General features: G+C 38.5%; 1 protein-coding gene across 2 annotated transcripts in view; it reads left to right on the top strand.

Moving 5' to 3' along the window:
• LOC134874037 (netrin receptor UNC5C-like) overlaps window positions 1–19,616 on the top strand; it is a 162,093-nt gene that overhangs the window by 135,854 nt on the left and 6,623 nt on the right. For both annotated transcript variants that reach the window (XM_063898010.1, XM_063898009.1), the window contains 7 exons: window positions 5,567–5,758; window positions 9,008–9,225; window positions 10,458–10,593; window positions 11,253–11,340; window positions 14,685–14,853; window positions 17,351–17,584; window positions 19,320–19,469. In XM_063898010.1, coding sequence (XP_063754080.1) covers window positions 5,567–5,758; window positions 9,008–9,225; window positions 10,458–10,593; window positions 11,253–11,340; window positions 14,685–14,853; window positions 17,351–17,584; window positions 19,320–19,469 — 1,187 coding nt within the window. The remainder of the gene's footprint in view (window positions 1–5,566; window positions 5,759–9,007; window positions 9,226–10,457; window positions 10,594–11,252; window positions 11,341–14,684; window positions 14,854–17,350; window positions 17,585–19,319; window positions 19,470–19,616) is intronic.

Raw genomic sequence — 19,616 nt, 5'->3', positions numbered from 1 at the left:
CTTTTTCCCGGTGTTATGAGATTCATATAAAGAGCTAGCAGACGCTGAAATAGGTGATAATACCAATTGCATTCAAAGCTTTTCTGTAAGAAAAAGTTGCATTTTAACTCTATTGCAGGGTTGTTACATCGTGCTTGCTTGACTTTATATGCCTGTACAGAGTTGTCTGCTGTCATGAAATGGACCCTCAGGCTTTAGTTACTCTAAAGTGACTCACTATTTTATTTCTTGGCTCCAACAAAGTGTATTTCATCCCCACTACAGAACGTGGATAGACACATTTCCAAATGGCTGCTTACTTTCTCTATCTGACAGTGTCTCTTCCGTTCATCCGTGCCAGTTACTTGGAGCATATGTGTGAGCCAGGAGTGCAGTATGGGTGGTGTTTGCATGTTTGTGCCAAGCAAGATCAAAAAGGCTATTGAATGAGTTTCAAGTAGTGATTGTCCACAGCTCTGGTTTGGATGCAGATCACAGGGAAGATAAAGATGAGCTGAGCTGAGTTATCCTTGTTTCCCCCTTCTTTAAATCCTCTCCATGGCAGATTGGACAGACTCTGAGAATGACAAAAAACTCAGCCAATAGATAGACAGCGATCCATGCTGACTGAGGTTGAGCTGAGGCTTCTGTTCGACTAGCCTGTGTGTGTAATCAACTGTGTGTGTGTGTGTGTGTGTGTGTGTGTGTGTGTGTGTGTGTGTGTGTGTGTGTGTGTGTGTGTGTGTGTGTGTGTGTGTGTGTGTGTGTGTGTGTGTGTGTGTGTGTGTACATACATACAATTCTCTGAATTTTGCAATCTTTTATTACTCTCTAACACTTTGGCACAAACATGCAGTGTGACTAATTTTAGATCAAGTATTGCCAGTTACAATGACTATTATAACTGGAGGCACAGCATCAATTCACACAGACACAAATACACCCAAACGCACACAAGCTCACTCAAATGCTACTCCAAAACCAACTGAATTTGGCATGTACACACTGTGAACACTGGCAAAATAATCTTGATTTTGTAACACTGAACACAAACACAATGTTGAATCTTGCTTTTGTAAGGTAACACTGTCATCCAAAACCATAAAGAATTGCAATGATTTTTTTTATTTAGACGTTTATTGATCAGGGACAAATGCATTAAACATTATTGCATATGACATACAAAACAGATGTCATGCATATACGTTTCTAGCCAAAGCTAATTTGCAACCGCTGTCCCTGGTTAGGCTTTTGCTATTAAAACAGAGTTCATGAGCAAAGTTAAAAACAGTACAGAAACATTAATAAACAAAACTAGACAGAATCGATACATAAACAATAACACAAAACATAAAGGGCAGGACACTAAACAAGTATAGTAGTATAGTCAATGTTCACAGGTTTGTTTCAGTTTCAGCCATTGTTTTACTTCGGTGTTAAAAGCCTTGAGCTCTGTCAATGTTTTTATTGCAGGTGGTAATGTATTCCATAGGTTGGTACCTATGGAATACATTATCACCATTCCATTTCCATGGAACAAAAAGGAAAGAGGGTAGGTTATCAAATGACTCACATCAAGCAAGAAAAAAATTGTCAGCATTGCATTTTGCCTGAGTTGTTATAGAAACTATAGCCTGTTGCCTATGGGATTAAGAATGCTCTTTAAAGGGCAGGCTTTCATACATACACATACTCACAAACAAATGCTTCCATGTCGGTTGTCTGCAACTTATTTCAAGTTGACTCTGATGGATCAGTATGATTATTCTAACCTTCCTTCCCAACTTTATTTTTGAATAATATGTGGATAGTATTACTATTGTGTGTAGGTATCCTGACCTTTAGAAAACAAGTCTCCCTCCTATAGAAAACGGTCAGACATTTCACAGACATATTGCTTATTCAGTCCTTCCAGTAGTTTTAATCTAAATCGTATTAGCCCGGGCTTTCGGACTTGACCTGCTTGTCAGGTGTGAGGGAAGAGAAACACAGGAGATTGTTGACTTGTGGATAAAAGTTAATATGGATGTGTTCATGGCTGTCTGCACAATCAGTGTGAGTGTCAGATCTCGCATGAGTGCCCATGGAAATGAACATAGGTGTGTACCATTTGGTACCTAGTCAGACATGTGTTCATCCCTCATTCTATCACAGCCGGTTTTGTCACTCTGGCTTCACAGAGCAGAGCCCTGTGCTATGCTTAGATAATCACAGAGATCCAAGCACATTATTAATTCTTCCTGGTTTGGTCAAAAGTGCACAGTCACATTCAGTTTGTTCTTCAGACTATTTTATGTCAGGCTTTCAGACTATACATTATAATCCACATTAGAAAATTGACCTAAGCAGTGCATTGGTGTTTTCATCTAGAGGCTCAATAAATTGAAAGACCAGAGAAGTAGTGCATACAGAGCACCGAGAGGACTTCAGTTAGTACTAGTTCTATTAGTGCCAATCTCTATTTGTTTTTTATTATTTCAATTGAAAAAAATGTTTTTGAGCATTCAGAGAATAAATGGAGGCATTTTTAGGTATAATCAAAAATGTAAGGTCAATCCTTCCAGGAGATTGCACTACAGGTTAATGCAGCAAACATGTTTCAATGGTGTCTTTACACCATATAAATCAATTTGTTTTGACCATTGATTTCCATCAAACCTCTTTTAGTGCAGTTTTCAGTTCCATAAGCACTGAATTACCCATAAATGACTGGTTCACTAATGTGATAAACATGGCTGTTCTTTTCCTTTTTGCATACATTAATTATATGGTTGAAAATGCAAATAGACATTGTGTAGTGTTGTTGCTACCGTGATTTGGCAATGAATTTGCTTAGTTTGCCAAAGTCTAGACAGCATGTGACATTTACGTGTAAGGTGAATGAAATAAAGGAAATGTAGGACAGAAAAACACCAAGAAGATAGGCAAAGTCAACATTTGGTATCATACAGTTACTGTATATGTAGGTTACTCAGGCAGGTACAAGCTCTAATGGGATTTGTTGTTTCATTCATCTACAAATCAAACAGATGGAGACAGAGACGCAGGGAGTCGGAGAGAGAGGTGGGAGCTATGCAGTGAGAGTAAAATCTGAGAGCGATTGGATGAAAGGATTTTTAAGCCCGCTAGTATAAACATGTTACACTTAGGACACGAACACACCTATCAAAAACACAGCAAGCCATAGCCTAGTTAAGTGCCCACAACACTCTGTAGAAAAATAGCTTCAATGTGATTTTATGGCTGCCTGGCACCTAATGTCTTCTGAAAAGTTCTGGACCTTCAAGTTAAAGTAGAAGAAGGATAAAGATTCTCTAAATAGATGAGAATGATGGTGATCATAATTAAGATCAGGGAGTTGGTTCTTAAGAGGATTACCCAACCCCTTTGGTAAGTGTAAGGGCCTTGATAACAGGGCAACTTAATGCAGCAGTGTCTGCATATAACAAAATCCATAGGGGTTAAACTTTTCAAGATTTAAAGGTTGTGCTCTAAATTTGACTTCAATTTCATGAACAGGCATTTGGCAGAAATGATAAAAGCAAAAACACCTCAGTGGCAGAAATCTGGGTGGAAAGATACAAACTCTTAAACAAAGATCAAGAGTCGTAAACATGAATTATGTTGTATTTCCCCAACCGCAATCTGGTTTATGTGACACAGTGTCAAGCACCTTATTCCACATTTAAAGTTAAACTACTGATGTTACAAACGTTATGTTTAGAACTGGAGCTAACGATTCTTGTTGATTAATCCATTTGTTGTTTCTTAAATAAAAAGACACTCACACACTATAACATGGTGACAGAGGAGAAAAGACTCACAAATGAGAAGCAAGTAGCAAAAACAACCTAAAATACAAATGATCTTAATAGCTAGAGTGATGTTTTGACAGTTCATTCAGTTTTGAATAGATGAATCAGCTAACTTTCAGATTGAGTTTATGTCAGGATCGGCTTTTTGTTCTCGTAAAACAAGACAGATATTACTTTAAAACATTTTTTTTTGTTGTTGTTGTTACTTGACGTGGACTTTATTCAGTGTCAGAAAGTCTTGTAACACTTGTTCTTTTAAACATTCTGTGTATGTTGCTATTCTATGTCCTGTGCCTTGAGACATTTGGTTCATTTCAGTCACATACCTAATTATGAGGGAAATGCTATGCCCTCACGCTCAGCTCCCCAGGGACACTGGAAGTGGATCATAGCTCCCTCAAGTGGTAAATGAGTAACTAACACCATCAGGTGTGACCTCTCTTCAGTGAATGTGTGTATCATGCATAGGCATATGTGAGTGGGAATGTACTGTATGTGTGCCTCATCAAAGGATTCTTTCATGCATAATCAAGCTCATGCTTTCTGAACTTGAACGTTCTGATGTGACAACAACAAATCCTTAAGCGAATGACTCAGGCTGTTTGTAGCTAAAAGCCTGTTATCTGCCTCTCAACTTTAAGGGCAGATTAAAAGGAGCATTCCTATACTTTTATGCCTTCTTCTTAATAGCTGCAGACAAATCCCTTCCTACTAGCTACAGAGGATGTGATTATACAAGGAGGGCTAAGTGTAAGACTACTCAAAAAAGTTTCACAGGCACTTTCATGTTAAATATGTAGGATTTTTTTCTGTTTGTCTGCTTTGAAGTTCAAGTGCATTTCCACTTACAATGTTTTCCTATTGCTTGCTCTTATCCTCTCCTCCCCTCTCCTCTCCTCTCCTCTCCTCTCTTTTCTCTGCCCTGTATTGTGCCCCACTTGTTTCCTCTCTCATCTTCCCTACTTCCTTATTCTCTTTTTTACATGCTTCTGTTATTCTCATTATTTAACTCCCCTTTACTTTTAGGTTGTCCCCACATCTGCTTGAAAGTCCTCTTTTTTCTATATTCCTCTCCACTTATTGGCATTCCCTCCTACTTCCTCCTCATCATTCCTCCCGTGTGCTTTTAAATAGTCTCCTGTCATCCTTTACTAATTTCCTCCCCACTTTATCCTTAAGCTTCGCTCGTACCTTTTGCCATCAGTAAAAATGTTCTGCTCTAAACTATGGATCACGGATGGCAGTTGCAACACTGTTCTCACTGGAACAAGATTAAAGGCTCAGCCAGATTGAAAAAGGATGTTAGGACCCTTGTAAAATAATTAACAGCCTTATTAAGTTTTAATAGTTGCTACCATTCCTTATTTCTATGATAGGGGTTTCTGTCTCTCTCTACCTCTGCCTAGACAAATTATCATATTACACAAGCTGGGGGGCTAATTGAAAGTTTTATTTGAATGCAACATAACCTTAACACCTGTGATAGGTGGTCTGAGGTCACTGTGAAATTCTAAAACACAAATAGAGAATGACAGAGAGCCATATCTTGTTTATATAAAGCCTGCAGCACATTTCATCTTGTCTTATAAATATTATTTTATTTCCTGCCCTGCTGCTAGAGTAATCATTTATGTCGCTGTTTATTGCATATATATATAACAACACACGTGGCATTATATTTATATAAATGATAAGAATTCATTTGGCTTTATTCTTCACATTATCTGTCTGTCTGTGATTGCATCTCCGTTCTTTTTGTGTGTCCCTTCTAGCTGCTCCAAATACAGATGATGTGGCGCTCTACGTGGGCATTGTCATCGCAGTGATTATGTGCCTGGTCATCTCTGTCATCGTGGCACTCTTTGTCTACCGCAAGACACATCGTGACTTTGACTCGGACATCATCGACACCTCAGCACTAAATGGAGGCTTCCAGTCAGTGAATATCAAAACAGCCAGATCAGGTAAGGAAGGTTACAGAAAATTAAATTGTATTCATTGTGAAAATAATACTGTGCACAACTCAAGTAGAAACACTGATACTTATCCGTCCTAAAGAAAAAGCTTCTTTTTGTTTATGTTACTCTTAACTGCACTATTATTTTCAAAATAAATATCATGCTGCATTAAACAACACTTGAAAAACACACATACATACACACACACAAACACACACACACACATACACACACACACACACACACACACACACACACACACACACACACACACACACACACACACACACACACACACACACACACACACACATACATATATTCATATAGATATATAGATAGATATATCTCTATGAAATTAACAGTACCTGCTCCATGCCTTTTTGAGGCTTTTAGCCTCATTTTGTTTCTTTACTCGACCTCCAGCTGTCAATCCTGGCTGCTTTAGATTTATATCTGTCTCTACCGGAGACCACTCTCTTCCATCAAGGAGTCTCTCTCTGCCATACTTCTTCTCCATCTCACTCTTTCTTTCTCTCCCTTCCCATCTGCACATTCAGGTCAATCACATTTCCTGTTTATCAGCATCCTCCTCTCTCAGTCTCTGTGTCTCTGTCTTCCCGTCACTGTGTCTCCGTCTCTCTCCCGTCACAGTGACTACTACTGCTACAGACACTCCTTTCTTGTCTGTCTTCCTGTTAAAGTGGAGCCATATTTCACTCTCCTCTGTCTATGTTGTCATTTTTACCTGTCTGTCTTTGGGAAATGGGTAAAACAACAAGAAGCACACAGCCATACACACTTGTACAGTCGTGTGCATGCATTCAATCGCTTACTGGAAATTCTGACTGTTTCCATAATAGCATTATTCGTCAAATAGTGACAAATAATATCATTCGGCTTAAAATCTTCAAAAAATCAAATAAACCTTGCAAAAATGCTAAGAGGTGCATAAATGTAAACCGTGGCCATGTAAACAAACACACATGCATTAATAACCTCCCACAAATTAGGAGGATAATTATTTGTTTAAATAGTTACTGAAAAAACAAGCATTCAAGTGCTATTTATTAATACTTGATGTTCTCCATTTAAAAAGAGGTTACGTCTACATGTTTTGTGTGAATGAAGTTGGGTGACATCTGCAAACAGTCACTCTGAACACGTTTAACAGGAAACCTAAATAGGGTGCTGTATTTAGTCAGCAATTTGAAAAAACAGCAAGCTAAAATAATTGTGTGTGTGTGTGTGTGTGTGTGTGTGTGTGTGTGTGTGTGTGTGTGTGTGTGTGTGTGTGTGTGTGTGTGTGTGTGTGTGTGTGTGTGTGTGTGTGTGTGTGTGTGTGTGTGTGTGTGTGTGTGTGTGTGTGTGTGTGTACAAGGGTGAATGCCTTAGAATAAGCAGAGATTGGGTGACATTTTATCAGGAAAGCATTAGGATGCTTGTCACTCTTCGTCAAGGGGCCATCTACGATTACTATTAATGAAGAATTATGTCCCTGCGTATCTCTCTCTCTCTCTCTGTCACCCTCTGACTATTTTCTCTTTTTCAGTCTCTCTCGCTTTCACTCTGTGGCTTTCCGTTAGCTGTTAATTAAATTTCAGCAGGGATGATTTGGCAGGAATACCCACTGGCTTTAAGGGTAAACAGCCTTGTGATAGAGAGAGAAAAAGAGTGATGGGTGACAGATGTGTGTGTGTGGATTTCAAAATTAGAATAGATGGGCTCGTGGAGGGAACAACAGGATTTCAGGCTCTACGCCCAAAACAATGGAACCTGGTGTGAAAAAATGTGGGATTGTTCTCAGTAGGTAACTGGCCTTCCCATGGTCCCATTTCCAATTAAATCTCAGATACGTGTTGGATTTTCTGGTTTTAGTAAGAAGAGGAGAAAACTTTTTTTTTGGCCTTAGAGTAAATTGTGTTAAACTGAAAAGGGTTATGGTGGAATAACTGAACAAAAACAGACAAGAGTGACTGACCTTGTTGTATTATGGGGTTTGGTCGGAGCACACTCGTTTTCTCCTTTTTATAGTAAATCCCTATGTAGGATTTACTTTTGTTGATATTGCCAAATGTGTTATTTTTAGAATCAGTAGCAATTGGCTGCAGCATCTTTCCAATTACATAGAAGCAAGTAAGGATTACATTTTGATGGAAGAAACCCAAGTTAAGTCATTGTTGTTAAAGTGTTACAAATGAATTCACTACTAAAGGTTTTTAACCTCTTGATAAAAATACTGTGTATTATTGACAATTTGCTGCAAAACATCAACACCCCTGAACCCTACTATAATGAAATCAGGGAAGTTAGTAGCTAAAAGAATGGAGGCATTTTCTAATGGTATAAGGAGGTGGTTGCAATATAAAGTCAGCATACTCTTAACAGCGTCTTACTTATCAATATCATGTAAGTACATTTTACTACCTGTGTAACACATCAAGTATAACAGGATAAGTGTGAATTAACTGAGCCTGAATAGATCAGTCTTAACAATTGCCAGTGTTCATTAATTAGTCATATTCTGTAATAAATGTGCCGGGAGGTTTTGTTAGTCAGATTTCAATCATGACATAGTAAGCATTTTGAAAATGGACAGCAATGTGATTACTGTCACAGCTTCCTTGGTTGTGTGGGAGAAGCAAGTCAGTGGCAACACTTTAAAAAGCTGTAACCATTGCATGTATTTCATACGTTTTTAAACTTGATTTGTTTATGTTATACCGCGTAAAGTAATGAAATCAGTGAGTTTGTTTTAATAAGGTACAGATAAATTTTTTGAGATGAACTCTGAGTAACTCTTTAAAACGGACTCTCTCAGGCTCTCTGAGCAGCAGCCATGATCCGGCTCTGATCCAGGTCATGCCCCTGTGTACTGCAATGTATCATTCCAGTCACTGATACCTTATCAGCACCCTCGTCTGCTCTAAACTTACTCCCGTTATTCCTGTTAACTGATCTAAGAGTCCCCTGCTTCTGTCCCATAAATGCAGTGGGTGTTGAGGTTTATACAGTTAAAGGTATAAAGTAAGAGGAAAACCCAAAGAAGATATGAACCTTTCATTAATTTATAATTGGCATTTATTATATGTTTATTTAAGCTTTACCCTTTATTTTCCAACTCTTCCTCAGACACCACTGATCCCATCAGTTGTCAGCTGAGCAATCTGGCAGTGCTTTTAAAGTTGTTCTTTCTCATTCATTGTTCCTTCCCTTCACCATCTCCCTCGCTCTCTCTCCACTTTATCCCTCCAGCTGATCTACTGACGGCTCCTCCTGACTTGACAAATGCAGCTGCCATGTATCGAGGTCCAGTGTACGCTCTCCATGATGTTTCGGATAAAATTCCAATGACCAACTCCCCTCTGCTGGATCCTCTTCCCAACCTGAAGATCAAAGTGTACAACTCTTCAGGTCTGGTCACACCGCAGGATGACCTCGGGGGAGATTTCACTTCCAAGCTGTCTCCTAAGGTAATGTAATGATAGTCTCCATCAGTCTAACAACAGTATCTTTCATCCGCAAAATATTCTGTCTAATTTCAATAGATTACATGTACTTCATTGATGTCAAAAAGGGACCTTATTCTTTGTTACAGAAGCATGTTAACAGGGCAATGAAGATAAGTAAAAAATAAACATACTCAAAGTTCGCAGTAGGATTTTTTAATATTTCTTCCTGGACTGCAGAAGCAAAGGGTTCTGAAACACTATGGATTCCCAGGCACATAAATACAAAACCAAATACCATTAGTATACATGCAGCTCGGTGCCCCAGTTTCTCCCTCTGCTATGTCAACTACATGGCATGCATGCAAGAGTCACTCATCACAAATGCAGATGAAACGGCTCAGTTTCATCACTGCACCTGTCTTGAGGAGGTATGAGTGCTGAACTCCCTATCTCTGAGCTTAACATGTCAGTGGCACTTCTATTTGATCATTTTCTATGTTATTATGGGTGTTGTTAATCCTGGACTTTTGGACCTCCTGACTAACTTTGCCTCGCTAATTTGAGAATATTAATACTGAATGTTTAGGACTTATTTAACAACTCACAGTGGACATTTGGAAAAAGGAAATGCAAAGCATGTTATATTTTACCTCTTATCCTTAGATGGTTTCATAGGTGTACTGTAAATTTGCCCTCTTTGCTCAGCCCTATGACAGCGCTTGTAGTCAGATGCAGATTGTCTGCGTAGCATTTTACTTTATGGTTACCAGGAAAAAAATGTAAATAAAAAGCACCAGCAATGAAGGGAAATTCTTGTGATATAGAGCATTAACATATTCTGATTCCAATGCTGGCACTAATATGCAGGGCAAAAATAAAACTACAATGACCTTTACAACCAGAGATTGGCTTTGTTTGGTGAAGCTTCTCTGAACCCAAGAGCACAAAATGGGTGCAGCTTGTTTTTCTGCATAAGGGTACATGCTGCAGGATACAGTGTGCAACTGTGATAAATGCCTGCCCTCTTTATAAGTCTATCTTAGCGCACCATCAGAACAAATCATTGACTACATTTTCAATAGCCAGGACTAGCATGATTTCACAATTTCTGAGTTTAATGCCTCGCTGCTGCTTGGTAACTTTAACTTCCAGTTCATCTATTCTCAATTGGAGAGCTTCCTTCCCAATACAAAAAAATGTGTTGCCCTTTAATGATTATCTTTATTAATCCGACTATTGTCTTTCATTCCTAGGTAACTCAGTCTCTGTTGGATAACAGTGACACCATGAACCTTCGCAACCAGAGCTTGGCCCGAACCCGGGACCCTTCCTGTACTGCTCACGGTTCCTTCAACAACCAGGGAGGACACCTCATTGTACCCAACTCTGGTAGACTTTCTACACACACTTAACATGAATCTGGTAACTTTCTAATGATGATGCAGTGACCAGTGGTGACTTCTTACAGGATGTAAGGCAATTTTTAATGGTATCAATGCAAGAGGGTGCACATTACATTTGTTTATGATTCTATGAACAAATAGTAACCATTACATTCCCTAAACACCTATACATAGTAAGAGTGTCATCAAGGTTTGTCATGATTATAAATAGGTTAATAAATATTGAAGAATGAATGAAGATGAAATGCATTTCCTGTACTAACGTTGACCAATTCTGCAATGTCAAGACTTAACATAAAACAAAAAAGCCTTGAGATGTTCTCATGCTTCCTAGTTCAAAAAAAGAGTTCAGTAGACTTATGGTAGGATTTGAAAACAGTGTGCAGACACATATAATGAATAATGTAACCTGGTGATAGGGAGCAGCTCTCCGGAGCCAGCACAATTCACTTGATGATATATTTAGGAGAAAGGTTTATCAAAGTTCGCCTTTAAAAATGTTGATTCAATAATTAATCACAATGATAAAGTCATGATGGGTTGCACATTCAATAATTCAGTTGTGCATGTTTTTTATAAATCCAGTGATGAAACTCATTATTTCCGCCTCCCTCCTTCCTGTTCTCTCTGTCCTCTTTCCTGCAGGTGTGAGTCTGCTTGTTCCAGCGGGGGCTGTTCCTCAGGGGAGGGTCTACGAGATGTATGTGACTGTGCACAGGAAGGACAGCTTGAAGTACGTTTGTTGTTTTTTTAACCCCCACTATTCTTCTCTGTGGCTTTTGCTTTTCTCTGTGTTCTTCCCTGTCATTTTTCTCCTCATCTCTTTTTATGTTCTTTTTATTTTGGGGTTTTTTCTTGTCTGCACTTGTTTGTATGATTGCGTGGGGAGGCTTTTCACAGTGTGACAAGGGGGCCTAGGATGCACAGCAGTGGATGAATCATTAGTATTTATAGTGATTAGTGCATCTATGAATACATTCGTTTGGTGATTCATCTAACAGAGGTCAGCTAATACCACAGATTGCATATTGGTTCAAAAACTAATGTTCAGAAGATTATAGTGGAATTTACACATTATTTATTACCTTCTTAACATTGTAATCTGAACAGTAATCCACATAATTTGAAGAGTGAATCAATGTATTTTATTTAGAGTCATTTTGGAGTGCGATTACACAAAGCGCATCACAGCCATTATAGAGACTTCATGCCCTGTTCAAAAAACTAACACCAAGCTTTTGACAGCATACGCAAAGAGATTGCTGTTTCCCCAGTAACTAACAGATGAGTGGTTATTTTTGGGATTACTATAATCCTGTTACATGTACTATAATCCTTTACTTCCAGACCCTGTGCATGAGTGAGGCAAAGCTCTCAGCGGGACATAAGAGACAAGAGAGAACATGTTTATATTCCAGCAGCGTATAAATATATATTCAAAGCTAATTTGTAGATAATAAATCATACTTTTGATTGCATCTTGGCAATTAAACTCTTGCAAAAAAAAAAAAGACGTTATAGAGTTAGCTTAGGCCTTGTAACAAATTCACCAGCACTTACAATGTATAATATTTGCAATTTCCTTGTAGTTCGGAGTTTGACTCTCTATGTTTTTGCAATTATTGTAAGTCACTTTGGATAAAAGCATCAGCCAAATGTAATGTAATATTATCCGCACTCTATTTAAAGATAACCATAAGTAGTAATTGTAATATATTCATTTATTTATCATAATGTTAACATTTGAGAGAGAAAGAGACAGGTCAGTTTGTTTTCATGGAATTTTCCTCTGTGTTATCTATATAATATTTATATATCGCATATCACATTTTGGCTTTAGAGCCAAAGATATTCTGACATTGATATTTACTGTATTCAAATTGTTTTCGTTTTAGTTGTTAGATATTCGTCTCTAAGATTTCTCAGTCTGCCCAAGTACAATGGAAGTGAATTTAGTTTGTTCCCTGAAAAGTAAATAATCACTGAAAAGCGACATCTCTTTTAAGAAGTAGTTTGCCATTTTCATTATTACATTACATTTCAAATGAAAACTGTTTGCTGAAAGGTTTGTGTATTATCCACTATAACCTTACTTTATGGACAGTGTGTATAGAAGATACCAACACACATTTTTCAGTACAGGGGAAACCCATGGACACTATGAGCGATGTGCAACGTTTTGGAGGTTATAATTTTGATGGTCAATCTATCGTCAAATGTTTGTTTTAGTATTTTATTCTACATATTAATGATTATATTATACCATATTTTTGGAGAAGAAATGTGTCTTTGTTGTCTGTCCAGTTTGGTTTTCTATTTGTTTTCTCTTTCTTCTCACTGTAGAAGAAGCTTACTATCCCTGACAATAAGATTGACAAGTAGCGTTAAAGTGAGTGATGCGTAACTATGGTATATAGTTGCACACGGGCTGTATACGACAGAAACTTTCATTAAAACCTTGGTCTAAACTTGAAGGCTTCGTGCAACACTTCTAAATTTGCCCCTGAGCTTATGGAAACATTTTGCATAACGGCCATCCTTGGGTTTAAAACTTAAGGTAGTTTATGCAGCCAGGCACAGAGCTTTAGGACACTTGTTACACTTTGATTCATGTATTCTATCCCATGCATCCTTTCTAGCTTATCCCCAATCAATAGCAGTCAATAAGACCTAGGCCCCCTGCAGTGTGCTACCGTATTTCTCAGAGTCAAACCTCTTCTGTCCTCTGTCTTCCTCACAGTCAATAGCTGCCTCGCGAAATCACATAACTTCATTGACTTGCCTTAGTAACACTTGGCAAGCCAGAATCATTACAATCCAACCCTCAGGTGTGCGTGTTTCCCTGCAGACACAACATGTATGTTCTCTATTTGTATGAAACATAACCTTACCAATCGATAAAACTGTAATTCAAGTGCTGACCCTAACCCTGCATAGGTAAGTTAACGGGTGTGTTACAGTTTGAATCATACTGTTTTATCTGTATCCCATGTGAACCCATCATGAGTCAATAATGAGCTCCAACTGCCAAATCAATAACACCGCTGAAATTAAGATCCATCATCTCGGCTTTTTTTCCCAGACAATAAATATCTTCAGCAACATCAGAGAAGAAAATGACTGGATATTGGATTACACAGGAGAAAACTAGCATTTAACAATTATTATTATTTCATATTTAGTCTATTGTTTGAGAACGTGGGTTTGCTTTGTATGTAAGTGTCTTAAATCTTTATCTCTACATGTATGGCAGCCATTCCAGTGTCTGTTGAATTCCAACACAGAGAACAATTGTCAGTAGTTTATACAATACAAAAATAAAAAATGAAATCATTTAACTCAAAGATATACAAGATAAATAAAAACAAGAGAAAATGATAATGCTCAAGTTGTCTCTTGATTTTTTAGCAGCTGTATATACAACAAACATACAAATAATAATAGATACAATAATAATAATAATAATAATAATACACTTATACACTTTAAGATTGACTTTCAGCCAAATCCTTAATTCCAAGTATCTCTGTAGGCGTTATTTTGTTATTATGTCAATCTGTGGTTTATATCTAATATATAATTATAGATGATACAATACTGAAAAACTGGAGTTTACTATATATAATCTCACATCTTACAAATTCTGTTGCTGTATTGTAACATACATTAATAAGCAGGTACTTAATGTTCCACTACTTGAGGTTTCTGTAAAAGCAGGAGGGCCGGTAGCTTGTACCCATTTATTTTCTGCTCATGAGCTGTGAACCACTGACTCCAGCTGCAGCCCCGCTGACTCCACTAATCATCCTCTGATTGATTTTCTGTGCTACTTTTCTCTGATCTGTTTTATTCCCTGATATTTTCATGAACTCTTAGTTTATCTATTCTACTCTTACCTTACTGTCTACCTGCCTGCGTATTAATTGTAATACCAGGTATTTTCATATATGAACATTATGAAGAATAAAACAGAGCAGATTGCAGTTGAAGATCCCTTTAACTGGTAGCAACAATGCAGCCCTCCTGCCACTAATTTCTGAGGAATCATCACTTCTCTGTGTTATCTGACTTTTCCAGACCACCAGTAGAGGACATCCAGACAGTGCTAAGTCCGGTGGTGAGTTGTGGACCTCCAGGAGCCCTGCTGACCAGACCAGTAATCCTCACCATCCACCACTGTGCCGACAACGTCCACGAAGACTGGCTCATACAGCTGAGAAACCAACTGGCCATGGGAGAGTGGGAGGTGAGTCTTTAACATTTGTATTTTTTTGTTGCTCTGTTTTTAGTGAGCGATAATCTGCAACTTCTGAACTATCTGCCCAGAAAAGCAGCTTTCACTTCACTGCCAATAAATAGTGTTTTATAAAGAGATACATATAGATTCACCAACATGCACAGCAGCTAACAAATCCTGACTTAAGGAAGTCTGTTTATACTGCATTTACACAAAATAAACATGCACCTGCACACAGTCATAACCAAATAATTAATACACAGTCATGTACACAGTATGACTCACACAGTTCAAATACACATGCGTGCACACATACATTATCGTCTTCCTCCAGAAGAATAGCCTCCATTACACATCCACGCGATGAGTGAAGGAGGTAGAGGGAAAGAAAGGAAAGAGAGAAATTTCAGTAAACACAAAGTGCCTACAGGCTAGCAGACAAGCAGGGGGTTGAAAACTCCTATCAGAAGCAATTTGTAATGCTCCTGCCATCCTCCTCTTCTCTCATCTTTCTTCTTATGTTTCTATCCCTCATTTTTTATAGCCTTCCCCTTCTCCCTCCTCCCAAGTCTCTCAGCATGAAGTTTTTACCTCAGCAATCTGTTTCTGTGTGTGCGTGGCCGTGTATTAGAGCGTGTTTGTCTGTTTCTGCGCCTGTGTGTGGGTGCATGTGTGTGTATCTCTGTGTTAGGGGTGTCGGTGATAAGGCTGTCTTGCAGCATCACTGTGTCTACAAGGCTCCCGTATGCTGTCTTCTGTTGCTTATCACAGCTTAACACAATGTCTCTGCACAATTAGCCATGCATAAGAATCTTTGTGTGTGTGTGTGTGTGTGTGTGTGTGTGTGTGTGTGTGTGTGTGTGTGTGTGTGTGTGTGTGTGTGTGTGTGTGTGTGTGTGTGTGTGTGTGTGTGTGTGTGTGTGTGTGTGCGTCTCTGTGTGTTTTGGTGAGAGGGAGAGAGAGAAGGAGTTAAGCGGTCGGGAGCAAAGTGGGTAGAGACGAGAAAAATGAAAAGTGGAATTTCATCAGGAAGTCGATTTGTTTTCTCTTATTGCAGTACAACATCCATTTCCCATCAGAAAGTTTTTCCCCAAACAGGGGGAAGAAGGTAATTGAATTCCCCTCACATCATGGGGGAGCAGCCACAGTTGTGATTACCAGTAATAACAGATTCACCATATTGCTTTTTCTACCTCCTTGTATTGATTCGGCTTGCTCATCTGCAGGAACACAACTCCACATGAACTTTGTCTAAAGCTCAATAATTGTATCACACACATTTGCTTCCACAGATTTGAACCCACAATGACTCACAGTCACGCAAGCAAACATGAATATGTGCACAACTAATTAAGCATTTTGTAAGAACAGAGCCTGTGCATCCACCCTCGACCCAGACAGCCATATGGATACACCGTAACGCCGGCTGTGACAGAGAGCTTTAGAAATGTTATGAGCAGCAGCCAGCAGATAATCAAAGTGGGATTGTATACACTTCGCAGACAGCAGCTCCAAGCAAGTGTTATCATTGTCTTAATGGACCCCTTGATTACTCTCAAAAGACATATTCTCATCCAGACATGCATTAACATTTCAGTTCAGTGTGTCAACACAAATAAGAGAAAAGTGGTGAATCAAAATTCCTCTGAAGGTTTGGAATGACTGGACTGTCAATCAGAGTCACACACTGTTTATTCTCTTCAAAAGTTCCACAAGTCAAAGTGGTTTAATCTCAACATTTGCAATTGAGCTTTCATCTGCTTTCAATAGTTATCTACAGAGCTGTCTCTATACACATCAGTAATGGCAAGGCATACAAAAATACCTGTTTTTAACAACAGGGTAAAGTATTCATTTAGACACCACTGCCTGTTTGTTCGGGTGTTGTTTGCATTAGTGGAAATGGCTGCAAATGCTGGTCCAGTTGTGTTATGTTAACAAAAATGTGGCTTAATCCCAAAAATAAAGCCAGTATTTAAATATTGCCCATGTGTCACTAAAAGCAGTCTGCACGGACAAATAAAGGCTCTTTCCAACTAAAATAGAGGAATGCAAATTGACCTGTGGCTCACTGTGTAAACTCAGAATATTCTACATTTACACAGTTTCTCTTTCAGCACAAGGATATAAATCATGTTACACTCATCCCTATGTTGATGAGAGTTAGTTTTAAAACAGAAATGGTGTTGTCACAAAAGTTGTGCATTATCCCCACAATTTAAGGAAATTTTAGCTTGCTTTGATAATAGCAGACATGCAAGGAAGTAGATCAAAAGGTAGGCAGACCCTTTATAAATAATACTATATACTTATAACACAGCAGTGATTAGAAGTAAAGAATTGTTTTTGAAGGTGGTCTTTCTTGAATGCCCTAAATCTCTCTTCAGTTGAGAGGAGGGAAGAGTCACATGGTAAATGTACAACATGCAAGTCTCAGCTGCCCATCATAGACCCAGCATGACACTTTTAAAGTCTAAAAATATGTGTGTTTGTGTCATTTCTGCAGGATGTGGTTGTTGTGGGAGAGGAAAACTTCACCACCCCCTGCTATGTGCAGATGGACTCTGAGGCATGTCATATCCTAACAGAGACACTGGGGACTTACTGCCTGGTGGGGCAGTCAATCTGCAAGGCAGCCGCCAAGAGGCTCAAACTGGCTGTTTTTGGACCTGTCTCTTGCACGACTTTGGACTATCACATCAGGGTCTATTGCTTGGACGACACACAGGATTCACTAAAGGTAAAATGTTGAAACTGGTTGAATCAAAGCCAGAAATAGTTAGTTACGTTGCTTTTTAACAACAGTTTTTTTTTTTTCTGCACTACAACTCTGACCTAAACTGTTCAAACACTTGTCCATACTTTGGACATGTAATATACAGTATGTAGCCACAGCATACCATGCTTTTACAATGCATAACAGTGATTGTATGAAATATTTTTGGGATATTGCAGTTTGAGGGCTTTGTTGTGTTCAATAGTCTCGTGAGGGATTTAGTTCTCTCTTGGACCACACATGCTTAAACAGTTCCTTGATAATTTGCATTTGAAATGCAATATATTACAGCTTGAATAAAAGTTATCGTAGAGTCATAAATAGAAGTTTTTTCACCTCTAGTCCTCTGGAAGAGAGCTGGGAAGCAGTAAACAAAACAGGGTCAAGCAATGTCAGAATAACGACGCTTTAGAATTCAAACAAACTCTAAGCACTGGAGGGACCATCTGATACGGGAGATTAACATTTGTAATTTATGCATGCAATGATAAGTCAAGTGTCAGTCTCGCACACAGCCATGCACACGCTCACGCAAATATCTACACACACTCATTTTTTATCATTTCAAACAAGCAATTGTAGCTTGAAAACAAAGTTCAGAGGTGGATCTTTTTAATGATGAAGGCTCTATGTAGTATAATTGATCGGTTTGTGTTTCAATTGGGAAGTCTTTGCTGTATATCTGCTGTGTAGGAAGATGATGGGAAGGTGGAATTGATTATTTTGAAAAGGTTGTAGGAGGCATTAGAAGACATACTGAAAAAACGTATTCCTACATCAGTGTTTGTGTTTGTTTCTTTAATTCATCTTAGTGTGTCTCTGCAGTTTCACAAGCCTGTATTTATGTTAAATTGATATGTGTTTACCATTATGCATGTGTAGGGTCACAGATACTTCCTTAGTACTCTCTCAGTGTGGGCTTACTTGATATACAGAAGTCAATTGAAAAGGATGAGCAGACATCCCCACAGGACTGTGTGTGCAATGTATTATTAAAACAGCTGCAGCACAGCAAAGGAAAATGTGCTGCCTTTGGTTCCCAAAATGTGCACAGACATCGGATGGGCAGGATCAGTTTTACATTAACTAATGTGGTGAAATCTGAGATATTGAATTCAAACAAAATCCCACATTAGGAGCAGTGCATCAGCTTTGGAGTATGCTAAGAGTGATGTGGTTACAGTATTCTTAAAATTATAAAGAGAGTGCACAAGGAAAGGTCTTAATCTTTGTATGTTTGTGCCTGCAGAAAAGGGTGATGGGAAAGACAAAATTGGGCTATGGAATTATCAGTCAGTCATTACTTAGGTAGTGTTTTTTAAGTAACGTAGCGCATTGAGGTCATCTTCTAAAGTCAATAGAAGTCATTTAAAGTTACTGTCTTACATTAAATATATGCTTCATTTTCCACATCTTACAACAACAGTAACACATGTGGTGCCTTATCAATCAAGGTTTTTATTGAGCATCTTAATGCCTGTATGGTAACTTAATAATAATGTTCCTGTGTTTCATGGTGCTGTGGACTTAAAGGGAACATTCAACAAGGCAGAGATGCTTTGCCTTTGTTGAAGATGACAAAATAAAAGCTTTCTGCAATCTCTAATGCTTGATAACAACATATTTTTCAGTGAGCATGAGAGAAAAAAGTTGAGAACATTTTTAGTAAGTATTTGTTTTTTTGTGTGATTTTGTGTAGGAGGTTCTTCAGATGGAGACCCAGATGGGAGGAAAGCTTCTGGATGAGCCAAAGACCCTGAACTTTAAAGACAGCACACACAATCTGAGACTGTCAATCCATGACGTGCCCCACACACACTGGAAGAGCAAACTCATCGCAAAGTATCAGGTGAGAGGGTCACCTACTTATACACTTTAAGGTATATCATGCACGGGGTAGAAAAAGAGCTTTTCATACACATCACAGTTTAAAGTAGTATTTATTTTAGCCAAACAATGATACACTAATGCGTAGCCTTTATTAAATGTTGTTCAC

This window comes from Eleginops maclovinus, chromosome 12 (assembly GCF_036324505.1).
Source record: "Eleginops maclovinus isolate JMC-PN-2008 ecotype Puerto Natales chromosome 12, JC_Emac_rtc_rv5, whole genome shotgun sequence".
Taxonomy (NCBI): Eukaryota; Metazoa; Chordata; class Actinopteri; order Perciformes; family Eleginopidae; genus Eleginops; species Eleginops maclovinus.
The sequence above is the reverse complement of the archived record's forward strand: the minus strand, read 5'-3'. Positions and strand labels throughout refer to the sequence as shown.